The sequence below is a fragment of the Telopea speciosissima genome, chromosome 1, assembly GCF_018873765.1.
Source record: "Telopea speciosissima isolate NSW1024214 ecotype Mountain lineage chromosome 1, Tspe_v1, whole genome shotgun sequence".
Classification (NCBI taxonomy): domain Eukaryota; kingdom Viridiplantae; phylum Streptophyta; class Magnoliopsida; order Proteales; family Proteaceae; genus Telopea; species Telopea speciosissima.
In genome coordinates, this window is record NC_057916.1 from 85,108,309 (window position 1) to 85,131,132 (window position 22,824).

The window sequence follows — 22,824 nt, forward strand, 5'->3', positions numbered from 1 at the left end:
CCCTTTCGGGAAGTAAGCATCAAATCCAAAAGAATATTTAAACATAATTAAAGTTTCTCCCAAGGCTCCATTTGTTTCTAACTACTACCCACATGAAAGGAAAATTTTCAGGTAAAATACGAATGGAGCCAAAAGAACTAATGCTAAACAGCATTAATGGACACAAGCCAACATCGAGCAACACTGCAACAGGGGAGATGGGGATATTTGGAGTTTGGACCATGGTGGCAAGAAAGATCAAAGTGAAAAACCAACAACGAGGTGGCGGGATTGCTGCAATCATAATTATCAAGGCATTGAGGCGCCTTGCCGCCTTGATTTTAGACCCTCTCCAACGCCATGGTCGCCTTGCCGCTCTGATAACTATGGCTGCAACTGCTGGTCCCTATGTTTGGGATCCTCATAAACCAACTTAACATTGGGATTACAAGATTTCCCTTGATACCTGGCCCTCTTATCCATTCAAAATTACAAGAAATGAGGAAGTAGAAGGTTCAGCAAAACAAGGTGGAGCCTGAATACCGAAGAAACTGCAGTAATTGCCATGTTGGCACCAAAGAAAGGAGCTAAAAACCTCCAGGTTGAAGCACAGTTCATCAATTCAGTCTACTTTTTAAATGAAACATTTTATTTTGTTTCTCATAGATAATTGAAACAGAGAGATCATGGATTGGAGTGGATTGAGTAGATCATAAAAACAACAATGAATCTTAGAATGATCATAATATTAAGTACTTCATGTCTTAACTAAATCCTTCCTTAAAACGTTTCACAGAATATACGTGCATTTGGGATCTTAGAATGATCATAATATTAAGTACTTCATGTCTTAACTAAATCCTTCCTTATAACATTTCACAGAATATACGTGCATTTGGAATCGTCACCAAATCGAGATCTTATCCAAAACCAGGTGCAACAGGCTACAGTTAAACAAACGTCTATGATAATATCCAGGAAATAACTTACAGTATACGCCGGCGCTTCTTTGAAAGATTATCAAAGAACTGATGGACATCGGCTGTTGTGACTGGTTTTGATGGGTCAGAAGACTCCTGCACAGACCATGTATAAACAAAAGCTTCACATGCAACCTTTCTTTTCCCTTGTGAACTTTCACATCAAGCAAGCATTATCAGATAAGTCGAACCAAGTAATAGACTTTGGATTATGGAGTACATACCAGGAAGGATCGAAGCTCATTTTGCATATCTGAAATCCCATTCATGATCTCCAATTTTTCGACGTGACCTAATCCGTTGAGAAAATTTAACTCCACTCCTTCCTGCTGCTGCAACTTCTCCTCCCTCTTCTGCTTTGCCATTTTCTCATATTCTATAATTGTGTCCTCCTTGTCAATCAGAAAGCAAACACCCTTGCAGGCATAGAATTCTGTACAAGTATCACACCTGCATAGAAGATCTCTCCAGTTTTTGGAGAGGAACATTGGCTTCTCTTTCTCCAAGACAAATGGAGCTACTCGGAGATCTACTCCAACTATGCATCTGGAACTTACATCAGGATTCTGTGAGCACTGCTTTAAATTCATAATTTTCATAGGCATTTCTGCAAGCAATACACCCTCCTCCAGCTTCCCCGCCGAACAAACTGATGGTGCATCTACCGAAGCATTACCTTCTAAACTTATAATTTTTGCAGACATTTCTCTGAGAGGTGAAGAGTCTTTTTTTAATGTCTCCGAAGAACAAATGTCATTATCAAGTTTCAGAGAGGAAGGACAAGCTGATTGTGCATCTCCCAGCACGTTACTCTCTTTGCTAGTACCTATCTGAGCATCACTTTGCCTCAATGGTGCCCAAATGGTTCGAGGATAGAGGGTCAAGAAAGAACAGATAACAGCACATTCTTGACAGATGAAATCTTCGTAAAATGGTTCACCTTCGTCATCTCTTGGTATCTGTAGCATGAGCAAAAGTTGGACATATCAAAGTAGAGACCTAAAGAGAGTACAGAGTTGGTGGTCTAATTCTAAGAACATCAGAGATTAACCACAAAAATGATGACAAAAAATGAGGAGCTGAATTTAACAAATAGAATACAGGATGCAAGTGCAACAGTATGTGGGAGCAAACACTAGTATCAAGCACCAAAGAAGATAGGTAATAGTGTTGGATGTGGCAGCTTTCTGGAGTCCATAAATCACAATGACAAAGCTATATGAGAGACTGAGAGGCATGCTTTTCTGTTGCAACAGAATGAGCATGGGTTGTTGTTTGGAAAACACATCAAAGTTGACTTGGAAGCACAAAAAATGTGTTCCTTGGGTTATCCCTTTCCATGTGTCAATATCTAGTTCCTATCCTCTAGCCCTGGCCTTATGCTATATTGGAGAAAAAGACACATTCCAGGCCTCATTTGTACAAGAATATGAAGAATATTAAAGGTATTTCCATAGAGAAGAAGTGGGAATGCAAGGTGGGCCATTGGGTGGACATCAACAGTGAAATAGTACATGCAGCTAAATAATGCAGCTCATCATTTGGATAGTCTATATTTGCCATTTCAGCCCTCCATGTTGCAGCAAACCCTGTTGTACAGTTGTGCCCAACATGATGCAGATCTAAAGACCTACATCAGCAAGAAGAAGTAGTCCAAGTGTCCAAGTAGTTTAGTGGATTTCTATTTTTATAAGATTTCCATACTTAGTTTTATTTTATGTTTTTAAATTGAATCAGTCCAAAGATGGTTGAACCAGAGGTTCCATTTAAGTGATTAATTAGTTTTTATTTTATTTTGGTTTAGTAGTCATGTGACTACTTAAGTGGTCCACTCCTCTTGATGTAGTCCTAGGTAGGAGTAATCCCACTAGGAACCAGGGTAATAGCATGGTCCGAAAACTCGGGTCTCGAAGCCAATTCGGCCCACGAAAACCGAGTTGGGCCGAGATCTCGGCGAGTTTTTGCATTTTTTTTTTTTTTACTCGGAAGCCCATCTTGGTGGGTTTTAGGGCTCTGTTGGGTCTGAAAATTGGTACACAGCCTATTTTAGGCCATTTAAACACAATGGCATTATTAAATTTTGTAAAAACAAAGTCCAAATATGACTTTTACATCGGACCCTTAGTTGCTAGGTGGCGACGTATTAAAATAGCATAATAGATACATTAATGACATAATTTATGTACATAGAACTCAAACAAAACATTCAATTAATAGTAAACAAGTTAATAAGCATTACAAATGTTTAAGTTACAAGTTACAACTTCATCACATAAAATGAGATTGAATGACATATTCATTCCCCATTTGTCCCACATAGTCTTCCCATGACATATTGTTGCTAAACTGTTGTGTATAGTCCTCCATAGCATTCATATAAGAGTTCTCATCCACATATGCCAACATCCCTAACCTAGGGTATAGCTGTTCCACAGTGGCGTTAGATCGTTACCATGAAGGATGAGATGCACCACTTATGCTACTGTCATATTAAAGAATGCCTGGGACTTGGAATGTGGACGGATCGATGGACCCAATACTGGACCCAATGCCAGACTCACTGCTTTGATAGTCATACGCATGTGTTGGCTGCCCAAACTGACAATAGGAACTATATTCAGAACCGGTGCTCTGCTGGCCATAATCATACTCATAATGAGGTTGATATGATTGCCACGGCTGATGCTGACTACCAGTATCCATACTCATGCTTCCAAAACTTGCTAGCATGGTGTTCATACTCGTGTCATCATACTGAGGTTGGTTCTATTTACGACCCGTCCTTCTCTTGTAAGTTTTGTTGTGGCCACCATGGTCTTGATCTTGTGTGGCATGTGTAAACTGAGACTCACCTGTGAAACGCACAGGGTCCTGCTGTGTTCCCACTTCTTGCTAGTATTGCTTGCGCATCCCCTCATGACGATCATCATAATATCCACTAGCAGGCATGCCACCACCAGTACCACCACCACTACTACCAACAAGAGGGTCATCACCACCAGCAGGGTCATCACCATCACCATCACCATCATCATCAGGAGGAGTTCCTGTTGCAGCCTCAAATGGTCTTGGTGACTGAGAATGTGCACGCCCCTCTTGCGACATATAGTCCTCAACATCTGTGGCGGTTACGGATTCAATGGTGGAGTCGGGCCTACCTCCAGGCTCATCATTGCAGTCAGATTGTGTCTTGGGATTGACCTCCAACTTCTCAATAACATTTTCAACTGCCAGTAACAAATCCGTGTCCAGCCCAAGATCATGCGAGTACTGGTACTTTAGATTCAAATAGTATGCTAGTAAAGGGGAAACCACAAATATAAGTTGTTAATGACTGAATACTTTAGAGGTTTGAATATGTAAATGTAAAAACTCATATAAAGTGTATAGATGTTGAAGTGTTGAACTCACCAGCTTTATGCAAGGGATGACTCAAGTGCTTCTCCCATCGCTCATCAATGATGTTAATGTATGAGCGAGCACTTCGGGGTATTGCAGCTCGGACCATTTCCCTCATCTTTTGCAAGGCAGCATATATATGGGGCAAGGTAGGCTTCTTCTCCGTGGCAACCATCCTTAATACTGCCACCACTGGTTCTACTATGGCAACAACTTTATACAAGTCATTCCAAAATCCATCACTTGCAATAGTCTGTTGTGTTGCCTTCCCTTCTTGTGTCCTAGAACCTGGCCATGTAAACCATTGGTCACTTGCAAACATTGACCTCAGACCTACTACTTTCGACTGGATGCTCTTCAATGCAATGTAAATGGTGGCAAATCTAGTGACAGCTGGCCTTATTAAATCCCCCTTGCATTTCTCCCTCATCAAGGCTAAAGCATAACCATGGTTATACACAAAGGTGATCACTTGCCTTGCCCTATTGACCACACCAGCCACCAAAGCTTTTTTCCCCATGCCCTTTAGCATTAGATCAATAGAATGGGTCCAAAAGAGGCGGATGACGGATCCTCTTACTCTTCTTGTTCATCAGTTTCTCTCCAGCCTTCTTAAAATTAGAACCATTATCCGTCACAATTTGGATAACGTTCTTATCCTCCTTCACCACTTGCTTCAGTAGTTTGTACAAGTATGATGCATCCTTGACATGCTTTGATGCATCAACAGATTTCAAGAAGACAATCTTCCCATTACAACTCACCATGAAATTTATAATGGACTGTCTAGTAGGTCCAGTCCAACCATCAGCCATAAGAGTAACCCCATATGTGTCCCACCTTGGCTTCAGACCCTCTATGTACTTTTTCAGCTCCTCTACCTCTTTAGGCAAATACACATTATACAACTCATATGGTGTAGGCCCCTTCCATCCTGGGCCAGCCCTCCCTGCAGCATCAAGGAATGCATTATAATATGTTCCTTGTGCTACATTAGCTGGAATGCCATTGTATAACATGAACTTACTGAACGCTTTCCGTGCATCCTCTTGTTTACCACCAAACACTTGTGGGATGGTTGGCTGGAAGACATCTTGTTGCCTAAAGGTAGATGGATCCTACTCAAAAATGGTATCTAGGGATCGTGCTCATGGTCGGGCTTGGGGCCGTGGGGTATCTCTTGTGCTAGTGCTTCTCCTCCTCTCATCTTCTTGCACTGGTGCAGCTGAGCCAGATCCACCAGCTCCTCTTGCTTGCTCATATGCTCTTATATTGTCAAAATGAAAACTTTACCTACTTGCTGACAAATCCTCCATTCAGCCTCTGATTCGAACTCACCAGGTGTAGGCCTATATTCAGTATCATCTCCTACTCCCCCACGGATGTCTACACCAGGCCTCTCTAGCACTACCTCATCGAAAGCTATTTGTTGTCTTTCCCTCTCAGCTTTCTTTGTCTGTACTCCTCTTATATTTTGTACCATTGCCAGTTTCACTTAGCTCGGAACATTTTTGTATTTGGCAACATCCTTGCCCAGACCAGACAAATGTTCCTTTAACCTAGTTGCTCCTCCAGAATTTAGAATCTTCCCACAGTAGTTACACTTTGACTTCTTTTTGTCCTCAGACATTGGGACTCCATGTAACCATGCTATATCCCCCATTGTGTAAGAAATATCTTATTTTTTACACTGTTATACAAAAAAACATGTATTGGTAACTATTACAGACTTAAAGTAAGGTATTAAACACTTAAAGTATTGTATTTATAACTATTAAACATAATATGAAGCTACTACAACAATCAAATACCTATCTCTTATTTATTCCCTAACCCTAGTATTTATTTATTAATTAAAAATAATATTTATAATTTTTATTAAAAATAATTATACCTTCAAATATAAAATATTATAACATAATGATGTATTTGACATCATTTGAAGTTGGACATTATGTACAACTATTGTGCATAATTTTTCAACAAAAACAGGTATTTTTTCTTAATTTTATATATTTTTTAACTATTTCAATAATATTATTATTAAATCTGAAAAATAAAGTATTTTTTTTAATGGGTGAAAAAATAAAATGACTCCATGAGGCTGTAGAGCATGCAAACTAGTCTAACATACATCAAGATCACATCCAAACAAAAAGTATTTATCCTATTTTTTTTAATTTCTTTTTTGAAAAAAATCATTTTTTTTCCAGAAATTATAATAAATAATTTAATAACCCGAAAAAAATTTGGCCTCCATCAAGTCATAGATCGGCCTAACTTGTATAACATAACTCAAAATCACACCCATCTACCAACATTTCATCAATTTTTTTTCAAAAAAATAGGTTTAGGGAAAATGGGTTTACCTTCAAAAAACCTTCACAAACTTGAGCAATCCTCCAAAATTGAGCTGCAATCTTCACTTTGCCACCAAATTCACCTTCCAAATGTTTGAATCCAACCAAATAATGAAGAAGGGAAGAGAAGATTGAGAGAAGAAGAGGTGTCTCTATCGACAGAATAGCCCCAAAAACAAATCTGTTTTAACTTAAAACAAGTCATTTGGGTCAAATGACCCAGCCCCATACCCGACACCCAGATTTCGACCCAAGATCTCGCCGAGATCTCAGCGAGATTTTGCATTTCTCCTTCTATTTTTTCCCTGTTTTTTCAAGCCTATTCGAGAAGAGATCTCGGCGAGATCTCGCCGAGATATCGCTGAGAAACTGCACTTTTGTGTTTCGCCTCTCATCTCGTCTCGGCTTTCTAAAAAACCGAGAATCTCGGCGAGATCTCGCGAGATTTCGGACTATGGGTAATAGGATCAATAGCAAAAGGAAGTATGGGGGCTGCTGGTTCAGCAGTTACAATAAGACAGCAGTGTAGTTTTAGGTCAAAATTCTAAGGTTAGGGTAAGGTAATGGGAAAATAGTTTATAGGATTAAACTAGGCAGGTTTTAAAGGTCTTAATGAACTAGGTTTGGTTAGATTTGAATAAGTTTTTAAGTTTCAGAAATTTTAGGTTTAGGGTTTCGGGTTTTGGGAATGAAGGGGATGATGAGATTTAGGGTTTTTAGGGGGAATTAGGTCAAGGGGTTCTGGTCGAGTGTCACTGGTATGGAGAGGGTGGTTCGGTAGAAGTTTGGTGTGGTTTGGATGGTAGGTTAGATCTGGACAGATTTTAGAGGTTTTAGGTTTTAATGGGGAAGAGGGGGATTAGGGTTTAGCTGTTGGAATGGGGGCAGAATGGGGATCGAGTGAAGGAGATGGCCTACTGGAACTATGGTGTAAAATTGGAACAGATCTGATGGTGGGAAGGGGCTGGACAGGATAACTAGGGTTTAAAACAATTAAGGTTTAAGGGGGATCGATCAGGGTTAGGTTGAATGGAGAAGAAGAAGAAGGAAACTTGCAGGGAATTAAAAATAACTCACTGGTTTGATCTCCTTCAAAGGCAACAGCAGCTTGATGTAGCTTGATAGTAGAAAAAAGACCTCCCGATCTACAAGATGCAAGGAGTCGCCGGAATCCACCAGCCCTCACCTTGATATTACTCACAAGGCAACCTTGATATTACTCACTAGGCAATTCTCAGAAAAGAGAAGCAACAGCAGCAAAGCACGATTTTTTAAAACATAATTAGGTGGGGGAGCCTCTCCCACGATCTCTTATTAAATAAGAGGCCAAATGTCTAACTCCTAAAACTATTACAACTTAATCTCCATCCAAAATCGTGGAGAGGTACAATTAAGTGATTTAAAACAACTCAAAAAGCATAAAAAGACTCAATTGACCCTAATGACTTAAAAACAACTTAAAATACTTGAAATAAAAGAAGATTCCCTACCAGCCAATAGGATCACTTCACTTAAATTAGACCAATTGAACCAATTGGGTGCAACCAATTTAGACCGGTTCAATTAAAAACACAAAATAAAAACTAAGTATAGAACTGAAATAAACTAAACAAAGGCTCCTACTAAAACCCTAGGCTTAGGGTGGCTTCTTCAATTCGAGGAGGCTAGGGTCTGCATCACCTCTCCACTGTTCCTAGGAGAGGATGTGTTTTGTAACTAAGTTGGTTAGGGGAATCTTGCCTTCTCCTAGGCTGATTAGAACATGGCCTTTTGGCCTTATAAATAAAGCTAATTTTTGTGGGGCTCTTTTCACCTCACAATTTTGAAAATTTCAACTCTTAAGCTGTTGCTGCAACTTGTCTTCTCCAAGGAGAATTGTCTTGTGTTTGATCAAGGCTGGTGTGATCGGTGCTTGATCCGATTGACACCTTGCGGTGTGAAGCAAGGGTGGTTCGTTTTGGCTCTCTTGGTTCTCCATTACTGTTCTTCATTCAAGCTCACTGCTGTCAAGGTGTTCTTCTTCAACAAGAAGTAAGTTTGAATCTGATCCAAACGCTACCCCCCCCCCTTCTTCTTCCCTTCAAGACCTCCCACAACCATTACAGTCCAAATCCACCATTAGAAACCCTCCATACCTTGATCGAGTCTTCCCCTGCCCCTTAGGGAAATTCGATCCAAACCTGCACCAATTCTGCCCAGCCATCAACCCTAAATCTCACTTTCCCTTCTTCCCATTAATTCCCAAAACCCTAACATCACCCAGCCTAAACTAGCCACAGGAACAGTTTCAAACTTTGATCGAGTATTCCCCACACCTAATAGGAGACTCGATCCAAACCTGGTAGTTTTCTGACCAGCCAAAGTCCTTCAATCATCATTCCCCATTCCGTAACCTAACCCTAATCATTCTCAGTCTTACAAACCTTGCTGCCAATTCTATCCAGCAGTCTTAGGTTTGTTATTTGTTAACGTAACCTTCACTGGAAGACTTCCATACATCATCTAACCCTAACCCTACCATCAAACCCTAAAACCCCCTAAACCCTAACCCTAATTTAGCCTATTTGAACCCTAAACTGATTCAACTTTGGAGAACAGATCTTGGTTTGGCTCCTAGTTTGATAATTCAAACCTAGACTACATTAGAACACCATTCATTAGAACTTTCCCCTTAAAAGTTCAGCTGGAGGAATTTTAATTTTTGTAAATTGGTAAGGAAAAAAAAGAGAGCTTTATGCACCTTGAGAGTTTTTTGGATGATAGTTACTGCAAGTATAGGGTGACATTGCCAACCTATAAAGACCATTGGCTGCCAAAGAAGTTGCCACATGGAAGATTTCATTACAATGTGACACACTTGACACACATGTAAATATGCACAACATGTGTGCGTGGGTAGGGTGTCAAACAGCTCAAAAGTGAGAGTTCCTAATCATTGCGCAGGAACTTTCAATGCTTTTGTCATTGAAATATTTAAATACATGTTTGCAAATTGTCAACCTTTGATCACAAAAGATTACTCTGTAGGGCTCTCACCTTTGTCCTAGACACAACAGAGTCACATTGATGCAGCGTCTAGAGTGGTTAGACCAATACAATTGGCTTTGGAAACCCAACCCAAACAGAACCGAGCCAACCTGGGTTTTGGTCTAATAAAGGCTAGTGGTGGTTTAGTTAGGAGTTTTTTCTTTTATTTCTTTTATATTATCATGTCTTGCTTTGAATAGGTTACGTAGGAAATAGGAGATAGAGGTTGAGTTAGTTTGGATTTTACATTCTAGTTAAAGAATCTTTGTTTGTTTCTTCTCTTTATATACTTGTAACCAACAAACTCAGTTTTAGAACGAAAAAGAAATAGATTGGAGTATGTTGTGGTGTGTGTGCTACCGTGATTGTGGAGCTTTCCTTTCTTCCCTACAACTTTGCTAGGCTGAATCTTGAGACCATTAATTTGGAGAGAGCATGAGCCCAGTGAAGTCAACAGCAATGACAGTGATGAGGAGCGACAACCTTGCTATGTTCTCCATCCCGTTTTGACCGCTCAAAAGGTCTCTGAGGATTAAGAATGGCGCCACAATAATATCTTCCAGATCAGCATGAAGTACAATGACCAATTATGCAGCATGGTGATTGATGGAGGTAGTTGCACTAACGTCGTCTCTGAAGACGTTGTCCATAAGCTAGGATTGCAGACAGAGCCACATCCAAATCTCTACAAAGTTACATGGGTGAATGACACTAATTTCAAGATTACTCATAAGTGTTTGCCCATCTACTCTAATGGTGGATTTGTGGATACAGTACAATGTGATGTCCATCGTCTAAAGGTGTGCCACATTCTTCTTGGTCGAGCATGGCTGCTTGATAAGAAGGCACAACATTGTGGGTATGCAAATACCTACTCTTTCAAGCACGACAACAAAAAAATGAAGTTTCTTCCAGCTAAAGATCTCCCCAACATTATGCTCAAGAAGGTAGGAGGATCATTCCTCCAGCTTGTTGACTCAGATGGCCTCCTTGATCCTTATCTAAACTCGATGGATACGAGTTCTTTCAAGAGGAGGAGAGTTGATGCAATGGCTCCAGAGTGGTTGGACCAATACGATCAGCTTTGGAAACCTAAACCCAAACAGAACCAAGCCAACCTGGATTTTTTGTCTAATAAAAGCTGGTAGTGGTTTAGTAGGAGTCTTTTCTTTTATATTATAATGTTTTGCTTTGAATAGGTTACATAGGAAATAGAAGATAGAGATTGAGTTAGTTTGGGTTTTATATTCTAGTTAGGAGTCTTTGTTTCTTCTCTTTATATGCTTGTAACCAACAAACTTACCTTTAGAATGAAAAGAAATAGAATTTAGAACACTGTGTCAGTATGTTGTGACTATGATCATGGAGCTTTCCTTTCTCCCCTGCAACTCTTATTTTCCATCTCAGATATCTTCCTGTTCTCTCATTGGGCCTCCAACATACAAACTACAGGTTTCTCCCCCCCCCTAAGGTTTTTGGACAGATGTATAGCATGATTGTCAAACGGTCACCTAGGTGATGCAAAGGCGACAAGATGGCCCTTGAGGCCCAAGCCAATTGTGCCAAGGCACTAGACTTAACCTGATGAACTTACCCCCCATAAGTTGTAAATTTCAATTATTTCTCATTTCTACCATTCTATGCTAACTCAATTTTACCACCTTCATGTTCCATATTTTAGCCTTTACAACTAAAATATATGCATGATGACATGTACCTGGAAAGTATGGGCTGGAACATAACACATGACAATCACTTTGGGTGCCTTGGGATCAAGGCAGCTCCCTGCCTCCATGGTTTGCTTTGGCACAATGACAACTATGGTGTATAGTCTATATTCAAAAGCCAAGAGATGGGGAAGAAGGTGCTGTACATACTCGGATCTTAGCCAAACTACTCTCGTTTCTTCTCAAACACTATGACATGGCATTCATATGTCATGCAGACAAAGGACAATGCACGTCGGCTCCATCTGACCATGAGAGGACTCGATCCAACACGTCATAGTTCATATCAGTAGGCAGTCACAGACCACATTATTGCATTGTTGGGACTTGGAAGACTAGGGTGTCTATGACATATTTATTGTTCACTGCACTTTGGTGTCTATGAAATATGCACTGTTTATTGTACTTTGCAGTTTCTACTTTTAAGTATTTAACTATTTCTCAAATAATTATTCAATATTATGTGTCTTCATCCATTATTGCATACTTTACTTGTTTTACTTGCCACTTATGTCTCATACCACTCAAACAATGTGTAAAATAAGCAATATTACATAAGGGTTCAACGTTTGCGGTAAACCAACCAAAACACCATATTGGGTGCTTTTTTTTTACAATTTGAAGATTTAACTGTGTTTATAAAGCATAAAACAAGCTTCCCTTAAAGTTTTGGAGAACTATGGTCATCTGCCCACCAAAACATCAAACTGAAACCAAAAAAATACACTCTCGCCAAAATCTTGGTGGTCTCGACCTGGTCGAGACGAGTTTTTGAACCTTGATCTTAGCATTCTCCTCAGCAAATAACGGGCAAGGTGTAAATTAAAGATAACATTATAAAGGTTGGTCAAAAAGCGTGAAATCAATTCTAAAAGGAACTTAGGACAAAAAGAACACATCAAGCCAGGAATATTAAAGCATGAAAGGAAGAAACAATTCAAGTAATCTTTTGCAAACTACGATTATTCCACGTTGAGTCTAGGCATGTTAATATAGAACACATGTGGAACAGTGAGATATCTATAAGTGGAAAATGCCTTATAAAGCAAATCAAAAGCTATATCAGAATCAATTCACCCAAAATGTAATATCAAGGACATTGACAAGGGGAAAAGAGGTAGCGTACAGAGCACTGGTATCATTAATGAAATAAATGTTACAGGAGACATACACAATAATCTGGGCAAATACATATTCACACCATCCAAAACCATTGACAGTTCATAGATCCAAAACTGCACCAACTGGGCAAATACTAATGAATCAATTGATGTTCTTGGCTCACAGACTGCAACTCATGAAAGTCCAGGATTTGGCAACAAGGTAGTCATTGGAGACAATCAGGTCAATTTGATGCAGGAATATAGTCAATTAAGAAAGACCTTTTCAGTAAATCAGTAAGAGAATATCAGTCAGTTAAGAAGGCCTGGGTAAGCAACACTTTTTTCCACCTCGATATTCACAGTTTGGGATAAGAGTCACCAGGACTTATCCCATGCAAAACCAAGATAGCAATATTGATAGATCACAAGCATAGCAAGGAAAAATTGCAACCAACTGCATTAACATAGCATATCGAATGACCAGTAACTATAAGCCAGACAACCTCATCAGGAGACTGAAGACCCAAATGGTTCTCATGGAACCAGTCCTCGCAGATGCAGCACTGTATCATCTCCACCTGTTCTTCAGCATCTGGATCTGGGTAAGGGCGACCACATTCGCAATAGGAACCTTTGAAATTATGGTTGTATGCATTCCCCGAATTTTCTGGATCTTTATTTGCAAAAAGCTTGCAGAATAACGCCCCAAATTTTGAATTTCCACAATCACACTTGAAGTTTCTCTTCGTCCATAACTCCACGACCTTATCAGAGTAGCAAATATTCTCCATCAATTGTGAACATATTATAAATTGATAACATACAACAATACTTTTTTTGGATGGGGGTGGGAGGGGATAAGTATCACATGCAATAAACTTCAAGAACAAAAGCACTTAGCAAACACTTCAGATGGCTCACATGTACATCAATAAAAAAGACAACTTAGCACAAGGTTTAGTTTCTATATTTTCCATTCAAGTCCATAGTCAAATTACTCAAGAAAGTTTTGAGTCCGTCTATGATGTATAAACACAATCTATGCTTGCTTTGCGCGTCTTCACTTTTTATCAGTCCAGAGAAAAAGACTAAACTTAATTTCAAAGAGAAAAATAAAAACCTGCACTTGAGCTGCATTCCTCTCTGGTAAAAAGATAATACTGATGGGTGATGGATTTCATCTAAAACTGAAATTAGGTATAGCTGCCCAGTTCTCTTTCTACACTTCATTCCTATAAGTTCCTAATTGGAATTCCATAAAGTTCAATATCTGATTTTCTATTGAAGCACTAAGTTCTTCTAGTCAGTGGTCAGAGAAATATGAGAATTATAAGCTCTTTGATGCAGATTACAAACCAAGTTCTGTCGTTTTCATCCCTATTAGAATTCCATAAAGTTCAATATTTGATTTTCTATTGAAGCACTAAGTTCTTCTAGTCAGTGGTCAGACAGACATGTGAGAATTATAAGCTCTCCGATGCAGATTACAAACCAAGTTCTGTCGTTTTCATCTATTCTTTTCTATCAACCAGATTCCTAATCATATTTCTGTCGCTCTTCAATCGCATATCTGCCTTTACAGAATTAATTATTCTTCATTCCAATACCATAGAAGCTTTCTTCCCACCATGGACTTTGCTCAAGGAAACAAATATTATTTAGACTATGAATATAAATCTTTTGCTTTTGAACTGTGGAAATCTTAAATTATAGGATCATTGGCACACCTATGGTCTTAAATCAATTTTCATATCAAAATATATTCATCTTTACTTGTTTGATTGGCTATGGCTCCTGTCTAGACTGGATTGACCTCTAGACTTGACAATTTCTATCAGTACAAAGGTACTAAATAAACTTTAGTCCCAGTGGTTAGAGGATTTGAATATCTATAAACAAAATTTGTTTCACTCCTAGTTTCTCCCACTGCTCTAAAATCAGCTGTAGTTCAAGATACTTCTACAAGAATGCAAACGGAAAGAACAAAGAATTAGATCAATCTAGTTTAGACCTAAAATACTGTGAAAATTGTGGTGTTCCAATTTCCAAGGCAGGAAACACCAGCACACCACAAATTCAGCCCCCTAAAGTTTATGAAAGGAATCAATTTGGTGGCCAACCCATACATGATGTGGCCAAAAAAGAGATAAACTAGGGAGGTGTCAAAAATTTCATGGAAAATATAATCCCTGGGTCTTTCTCAATTCAATGACACACAGTCTGTTTGACTGGCATGAGATAATTTAAGGCCAGAAAATTCAATGAAAACATGTGAAATGAAGTTGATTTGGATGGAAGACTTCAAGACAACAATTATACAGTAGGCCTAAGGGATGACAGAAAAAGAATATAGGAAGAGACATACATCTGAAAAATTGCAAACTTTGAATTACATGCACCACATGGACAGACAATTCTGAATGCTCCAGCAGAGAAGCATTTTTATTTTCATTTGTGTATATAATAAAAAACCTACAAACTGGCAACACATGCTGAGTGATACAAAAAATGAATTGAATCCTCAAATTTCTACGGGTCCTTTTACATAATAGCAGCTGTATCTTTTAGGTGGAAGGTAACATTTTGATTACTAACCAGATATCAAAATGGCACCTTTCCCAGCTGCATCTTTGTGACATGTATTTTTCTTACATCAGTTAAAGAGAGATCAGAAAATGAAACCCTATCCCTACAGTTACAGAAGATCATGGCAAGCAAGTTGGACATGTGATGCAGATAAATCACCTAAATGGGCTTATTTTATTAAAAATAAGATTTGGGTTGGGCTATGTATGTGTTAGGCCTTTGATCCCATGTGTTTCATTGTAACTTTAATGGACTTATAATATGGGTAGATGCTAGGTATACCGGATTAGTTAGTTAAGGGTCTTCTTTCTTTATTTTAATTGTTATTAAGTGTTTTAGTTAGGTGGGATTATGATTCTATAAGTCCAGTCCTGTTTTGAGTCAATTTCCTACATATTTAGTTTTGTAGTCAAATTATGTTACTTTATTAGTTAAGGTTTGGGTTAGGTCTTTCCTTTTTAGTGTTTTCTGTTTCTGAATCTTTCATATAAGTTTGTTAGGAGGACCAGCATCGTACATGAATTTTGATTAATGAAAGCTTTGTCTTTGCTGCTCTCCTTCCTGCGTGAAGAAACTCTTGCGTCTGATCAAGGATCTTTGTGTGTGATTAAGGCTGGTTGGTATTTGATCCTTCCAAACACCTTGCGGTGAGAAGCCCAGTGCTTTCTTTTACTCTTATTCTTCTTTGTCCATCTTCTCCTCCATTAACAAGTAGGTATTCTTCTGGTTTCTCTACAATTCATGATCTGATCTGAAATTCATATGCAAGTGTTTTTTACATGAATTATAGTTGAGGAAATTTGGTCGTCAGACCACCATCAACTTTTTAGGAGTTGTTCTTCATCCTCAAGGAGGCCTTTGACCAGAAGTTCTTTTTGATCAGTATTGACTGGCCAGTATAACTCTGTTTTCTGATTATTATTTTGGGTTGTGAATTACCTGTTATACCCTTCTCCTATTGCATCTAGAACTGATCCATGATTTGACATCCACCCATCGGATTGATCTGAGATTTTCAGCAAGGGGTTCCTTACCCTTAGAACAGAACTCGATAGGAGTTCTGGCCCAATCTGAATACCTGATTTTCTCATATCTTTATTCTCCCTGTTCAGGATTTTATTCTCTGAGAAAAGATTATGTTTTGGTACTGTTTTGAGTTTTCAATAACAGTAATACATTAACATGTCAAAAGGAACTAAAGATAAAGGACCAAACAATGATAATTTTGGAGGTGAAATTGTCACGAACAATGTGATGTTCTCTTCCTAAGAATGGATACTAGGGCCCATGCAAAATCTTCACGGCCCACAGTAGATTATGGGAAACTATCCTTTATGGATCTTATATTGGTGGATGTGAAGTTAATGTCACTGGCAACATAAATAATAGCAACCGGCTGAAAATGTCCAAAGAAAGGCACTGCAAAACATATTCTGTGGATTCCTTAAATCCAAAGAGAGACTAAAGGGTGTACCCAGTGCACAAGACTAAAGGGTCATAATTTACACAACCTTACCCATGCTTTCGCAGAAAGGCTGTTTCCAGACTTGAACCAGTGACCACTTGGTCACAATGGAGCAACCTTACCGTTGTACCAAGGCCCGTCTTCAAATGCATAGAGAGATTGAAGGCTACAAATAGATAGATGCATGGTAACTTATCCTATAAGAGATTGTGGAAATGAAGCATGATATAATGTGGTTCCAATGAAAACTAAAAAATCTCATTAAAAGGGGGGGGGGGGGGGGATCTGTGATTATGACCATTGCACGCTTAGTTCAGGAGAACTGGAAAAAGAGATTAAACTAATTAAAGTAAACCTAACAATGCTGAGTGAAATATAACCATTCAACATTTTCAAGTTCTTCCACCAAGGTATGACACAAAAATGTTGTGTGATCCATGACAAAATCCAAAGCCAAGGAAGACTGCCACTAGGCCCACTGCCTACTCAAATTAATGGAATCCTCAAGTAACATATTCCACAGAACATAAGGATTAAAATTAAAACAAGCATAAGCATTGGCATTTCTATGCATTGCAAATATGCTATATGGATCAAATGAACTTTTAATGAATAATGCACGTTCTATGAATTACTGAACTAATGGACGGGCAAATCCCCATTAAATCCATCACAAGGAAGGACAATAGCAACAACATCAATTAATATAACTTAGAAAAGTGAATACCTCGTGTCCATCGTGGCAAGAGAGGCTACATGCTGTGCAAACCCCAGCATTACCATCTGGAGTACATGTCAGGCACGAGAAAATCGCCTGCCTTTTCATATAACCTTTGTTGTAAGTGCACTCCTTGCCTTCATCCCCTCCCAAAACCAAATCCGCTTCCTTCGAATAATAACAAACAGAAAAATAACAGAAACCAGCTTTGAATGAGAATAAATGAGAGCAAAAAACAAATCCTGAATGCAACATAAGGGAAAAGCAACCCTACTAGCTCTTGTTCTTCGACATCCTTAAGGTACTCATGGATCGTCACTGTCTGCTCTGCCTCCTCTTCGAACACGTCGTCCATCTTAGCACGAAGCTAAAACAAAAGCAAAACCCAAAGCTTTCACAAAACCCAATTAAATTCTCTGATGTCAATAGAAACTACTTAAACAAACGAACCAGAGATTTTCTCTAAGGAACTTGATTTTGTCAATGAAAACCGAAAAGGCTCAACTACCCGGGGGTGAATGCCCTTGAATAAGATGAAACCCTAGATTCTATACAAAATCATTGTTAATGGAGGATTTTCAGATATGTTTAGGAATAACGGTTGAAGGTTAAGATTTGAGAGAGTTCAGGAGAACTGCGGAAAGAAAAGATAAATTTGATTTTGAAACATATAATCGAAAATATAAAAGAGAATTTTGGAGAGGATGGGTCGTGGTAGAGGCCGAGGGGGAGCGTGTCTGTGTGTGTGGCGTGGGCTGTGATTCTGTGTGAAGACTCGTACTTCGGGTTTGGGTTGGCTTATTTATATAGGTGAGGCCTTGTACCTCATTTTCCCGCCACAATCTGTCCAAATTTCGGGATTTTTTGTTGGGACGGATCAAAAACATGTGAAATCTTCAATTTTATTTCGAAGTTGGGAACCTTTGTTACAAAAATCGGTATTGGATCGGTTGAACTGGTTGAATCGGATTGGAATCAATCGTTCAATTTCTATTTCAGACGTCTTAAAACGGCGGATTCCAATGTGTTTTTTAATTGAATTATTGGGTTTTCAAATTTGAGAGGCCCTGAACCGATTCTAGGATTTTTGGGATGGATTTCTGATTCGACTCCTGAACTTAAAACCCTTGTTAAGAACCTTAAAAATGATCAACATTTTTAGGCAAAACGTGAAGGAAATAATCCTTTCCTTTTTTCTATACAAAGAAACGATAAGTTAAATTAAGAATGTCAAATGGTCGATTTGGTCTAGTTTCAGTCTAGTTTTGATCTCTTATTGGTATGCTATCGTTCAATCTAGTTTTGATCTATTAGGATTCATTTAGATGTCAAGAAATGAAAAAATTGAATTCGATGAGAGAGATAGACACCTAAAATGTGTTGTTTTTATTATCAAAATTTTCAGTTTTTTTTTTTTTCCTTATTTGGTTGATCCAATTAGTTTCGATTTTTATGGGTTTTCTTAAAACCCTAAGTTGAAGTTAAATCGATGAATAGTTTGGTCTGATCAATTTTCCAATTTGGGTTACATTTTGACACTCCTTGCCCTTGGTAAAGCACAGGTTGTCAAGTGGATCAGGAATTATTGGATTGAAATATGATGGCTTTATTTACGAATTTGAGGTCTCACTTTATAACCACGATTATATGACCCATCATACATTGTACCTTCATAACCATGTTTCCACGATCTACTAAAAATTTCGATTAAAAGCTAAAACTTTTTGTTAGGAAATCACCATATATTATAAAAATGCAAGAAAGTATTGCTTACTCGCATGGTCTTTGCATCAACACGGAGTCAATGAGGATGCACAGGGCATTAACATGGATGAGATCTTTTTATTTTATGGGGGTAGGGCGATAGGATGATAATTGTGCATTTGTGCATGCTCCTATGTATGGGCATAGGTTTTAAGCGATCAGGTAACGTTTTTTTTCCAATATATAATCTTAAAATGAAATTAAAGAAGATTATTCCAATTCAACGGTGGAAAGTTGGGAATTTTTATCCTCTCCTGTTACACGGTGCAGCACACATCGTGCGGCAGTTGCAGAGGCCATGTGCACCATGTGGGGTCCACTGTGCCACATGACCTCTGCAGCACCGCACGATGCGTCACAGCACCGTACTGTAACAGGAGAGGATAACGATTCAAAAAGTCGGGGATTCCTTTAGGTTGTGTTTAATAGAAAAAGAAAAAGTATATACATATAAGAAGATAAAATTTCTTATCATTTGATGGCAATAGGAATGAAGAGACAAAATAAATGAAAAGCTAGAGTATGTTCCGTGTGGGTTTGGTGAGTAGGTTTCGTGAAGAGTAAGTTGAGGTGGGTTCCGTGAGTGGGCAAAACAATTTTAATAATTTGGTTTCTATTTATTTTGTATTTAATTTGACATATGGAAAATATTTAGGAAACGTTTGGTATGCATTTTTTGAATGTATTTTAGGTCGATTTTACATTATCGAAAAATAAAAATAGTTGTTTTTATTGTTCGAGAATACGAAATCAATCTAAAATGCATACCAAACACAATATATTTTTTTTTTGGTTTGAAAGAAATTTATTGCAAAGAAAGGGGTACACTCCTGTCATCTGAGACTATAGCTTCAGATAAGCAGGGATCGAAATTAGGCCAAACCATTCTCCCCGAAATGGATAGAGCCCTCCTGACAAGGCAATCTGCTACAATTAGTTAGGGATGTTGGAGCAATGGAGTTAATATATCACTATTTTACTTGGTTTGCCAACCAAGGTTGCAAATTAGATCCTAAGAACCCGAGTTTACAAGAGACCTACTTGGAAACTTCTGAGGGTTAGATTAGGAGTTTTAGCCCATGGGCCAAACTGGGGTTGGAAAACCCAAACCCAAGATCAAACCCTGCTAAGTTATTGTTCAGGACCTAGGCCAGGCCTGAACCTCTTTTTACATTCAAACTAGAACACTGGGGACACGACACAAAGGACTCAATTATGAGTGAAAGGGATTAGCACGGTAAACTCAAACTTGATGTTTGTATTAGGGTTTTAAAAATCAGATCGGATGAGTTGGAATTGGTTGAGGGCGAGGCTGATATCGATTCATCTTTGTTGAGGGTAGATGTCTTGTATTCTATGGTTTGGGTTATGGGCTGCCTTCGAAAGGCCATTAAAAACCCATAAAAGGAAATTTTGTAGGGTTTACATGTGTGTAATTTTGGAAATATGTTTGTATGTGTTTTTCCTTTAAATTAGTGATAATTGAGGTCATTAAGATTAACAAGAATTCTTTATAAACTAAGAGGCGAGAGGAAGAGAGTTTGTAACCTTATAGCTCTAATCTTTTCATTAACGTAGGCACATTATCAAACCACATATATCCTTGTGTTGTGATTGATTTTCTCTTTGATGTTACACTGAGTTATCTGCATCGTGAAAAAATGTTTTGGTTTCTACACCCCCATCTGTCTCCAGTTGATTTTGTATATATATAAAAAAATAAAAAATAAAAAATAAAATTTTTTTGGGTAAAGATATAACAAAAAAAAATAATAATATAATGTTGAAATTTGTTTGCAATAAATATCACACAAAAAGTTTGTTATTTTGATGTGGCACGCAGGGGCTAGCCCAATGTAGTTAAAATTCGAGCCCAAATCTCTCAAGGCTTAGTCCTAGCTGCACCATTAATAGATGCTTCTGATCCCATGATGAACCAAGTTCCATGATTGAACTAGTGAATTGATTTATGCTTGGATGTCAAGAAAAGAAATGAGACAAAAATCGTAATGATGCAATGATTGATTCATTCCTATACTTTTCTTAATCAATCTGTTTTTGATTAAAAAAAATTAAAATTTAACTATGTATCTCTCCTCAAATTCATTTTCTTTTCTTGCTTCCAAACATAACCTTAGTTTTAAAGACCAAATAAAGAAGCTTGTTGGTTATGGTCTTAAGTCTTGACCACGATAGTCATTAGAAGCACATAAGTGGAACCCCTAAAATCATATACTTGAAGATGGTCCAAATAACTTACCAAAAAAAAAAAAGATGGTCCAAATAATTATCAACATAAACCACAAAGCTCAAGGTACCAACTAAGCCAACTAGATTGGGAAACTAATCACTGAAGTAGATACATGTGTCCTTTGACGACATGTGAGTCTGTAACTAATCATGTCATGGTTTTATGTAGGCCTGTAAACGGCTCGGATACGGATCGGATGTAATCGGATTCGGATATTTTATGGTCGAATACGGATATCTCTAAACGGATTCGGATGCGGATCGAATTTGGATTTTTGACCATCCGTTTACACTTCTGCTTTGTGTAACCCGAACCTTCCTCCCACTAGTAGTTACAATTCACTCTCAATCCGTAGTTTTAGATCATGATTCTCTTCTCCTCATATTCTAGAACCTGTTGAATCTTAAAAAACCCTCAAGATCGTTATTTACTTAATTTTTTATAATTAAGTATTCGGATTCGAATTTTTATCGGAGTATTCGGATTTTTTTCGGATATCTCTAATCGAATACGAATGCCCCTAAACGGATACGGATGCGGATCGAATTCGAATTTTCGATTATCCATTTACAGCCCTACTTTTATGTATCGATATTGGTGTCAATTGGGATGATTCTCTATATTTGGGCTGAATCCATACCAGTACTGGTGCCAAAGGACCAATCTTAGAACTGTCTCATTTAGTTAATAGGACGAAACTTAGGTTTCAATCCCGATTAATAATAGGACGTGATGGTATTGATTCCTAAATGGTTCTAGGGACTACAGAAACTTAGGTCTTAGTCAAAACTATGCTCCCCCATCGCAGTTGACGAAGAGATACATGAAAAAAAACTTGATCCATTTTGTTGGTCAAAATATTGAATTTAATCAAATTTGATGTTCTAAATGGCTACTAAAGACTCTCTTAGTCATCTTAATGAGCAATCGAACGGGTATTTTCTTGAGCTAACCGTTTACTAAAATGATGAATCTAAGTTCCATGAAGACTTCTCAATATATTTATATTATCCAAATTACCCTTTACACAAATTTGTTAAAATTTGGATTACCAAATCTGAGCCTGTCTGTTCCTCACTCTTCCGGATCTCGGACCCTCCGAATTCTAGAAAAATTCTTAATTGTTTTCATTCTCCAGCTGCCTTCCCTTGCCCGATGTCAAAATGGGACAAGTAACCAGTTCGTCACCATTTTATGAAGGTCCGGTTCCTCCACGGGCTTTTGGATTTTTTTTCTGTTATAATTTTAGTTGGGGCAAGAGAATGCTTAACTCGCCATGTAGTTCCTGCACCAATGTGGTAGCCAATGAAAATATTCATAGAGGCATTGTTTTGAATGCGATTTTCGATTTGATTAGGGGTTGAACGGTTTTTATGTACACAAAGACAATATTTATGTCTAGGCTGAAGAACCACGTGATCGATTAACATTATTTTTTCCTTTTAGTTGTGTTTATAATTTGTTT

The 22,824-nt window shown here is 38.2% G+C and overlaps 1 protein-coding gene across 2 annotated transcripts; it reads right to left on the bottom strand.

Moving 5' to 3' along the window:
• Window positions 1-859: 859 nt before the first annotated feature.
• On the bottom strand, window positions 860-17,901 carry LOC122648933 (putative E3 ubiquitin-protein ligase UBR7). Of its 2 annotated transcripts, none has more exons than XM_043842254.1 (6): window positions 17,853-17,901; window positions 17,619-17,711; window positions 17,354-17,512; window positions 13,079-13,339; window positions 1,184-1,918; window positions 860-1,055 (listed from the first exon to the last, which is right to left on the bottom strand). In XM_043842254.1, exons 2-6 carry the CDS (start codon window positions 17,697-17,699, stop codon window positions 966-968), a joined length of 1,326 nt encoding a protein of 441 aa, XP_043698189.1. In that variant the 5' UTR covers window positions 17,700-17,711; window positions 17,853-17,901; the 3' UTR covers window positions 860-965. The 2 variants fall into 2 exon arrangements, with proteins under 2 accessions (XP_043698189.1, XP_043698190.1); XM_043842255.1 differs by having other exon boundaries at window positions 17,619-17,717; window positions 17,859-17,890.
• Window positions 17,902-22,824: the final 4,923 nt, after the last annotated feature.

Coding starts and splice junctions, on each gene's coding strand:
- LOC122648933 (XM_043842254.1), bottom strand. CDS start 17,699: ATGGACGACGTGTTCGAAGAGGAGGCAGAGCAGACAGTGACGATCCAT. Junction 13,340..17,353: donor CTTGCCACGATGGACACGAG/GTATTCACTTTT, acceptor TACTCTGATAAG/GTCGTGGAGTTATGGACGAA. Junction 1,056..1,183: donor ATGAGCTTCGATCCTTCCTG/GTATGTACTCCA, acceptor TGGTCTGTGCAG/GAGTCTTCTGACCCATCAAA.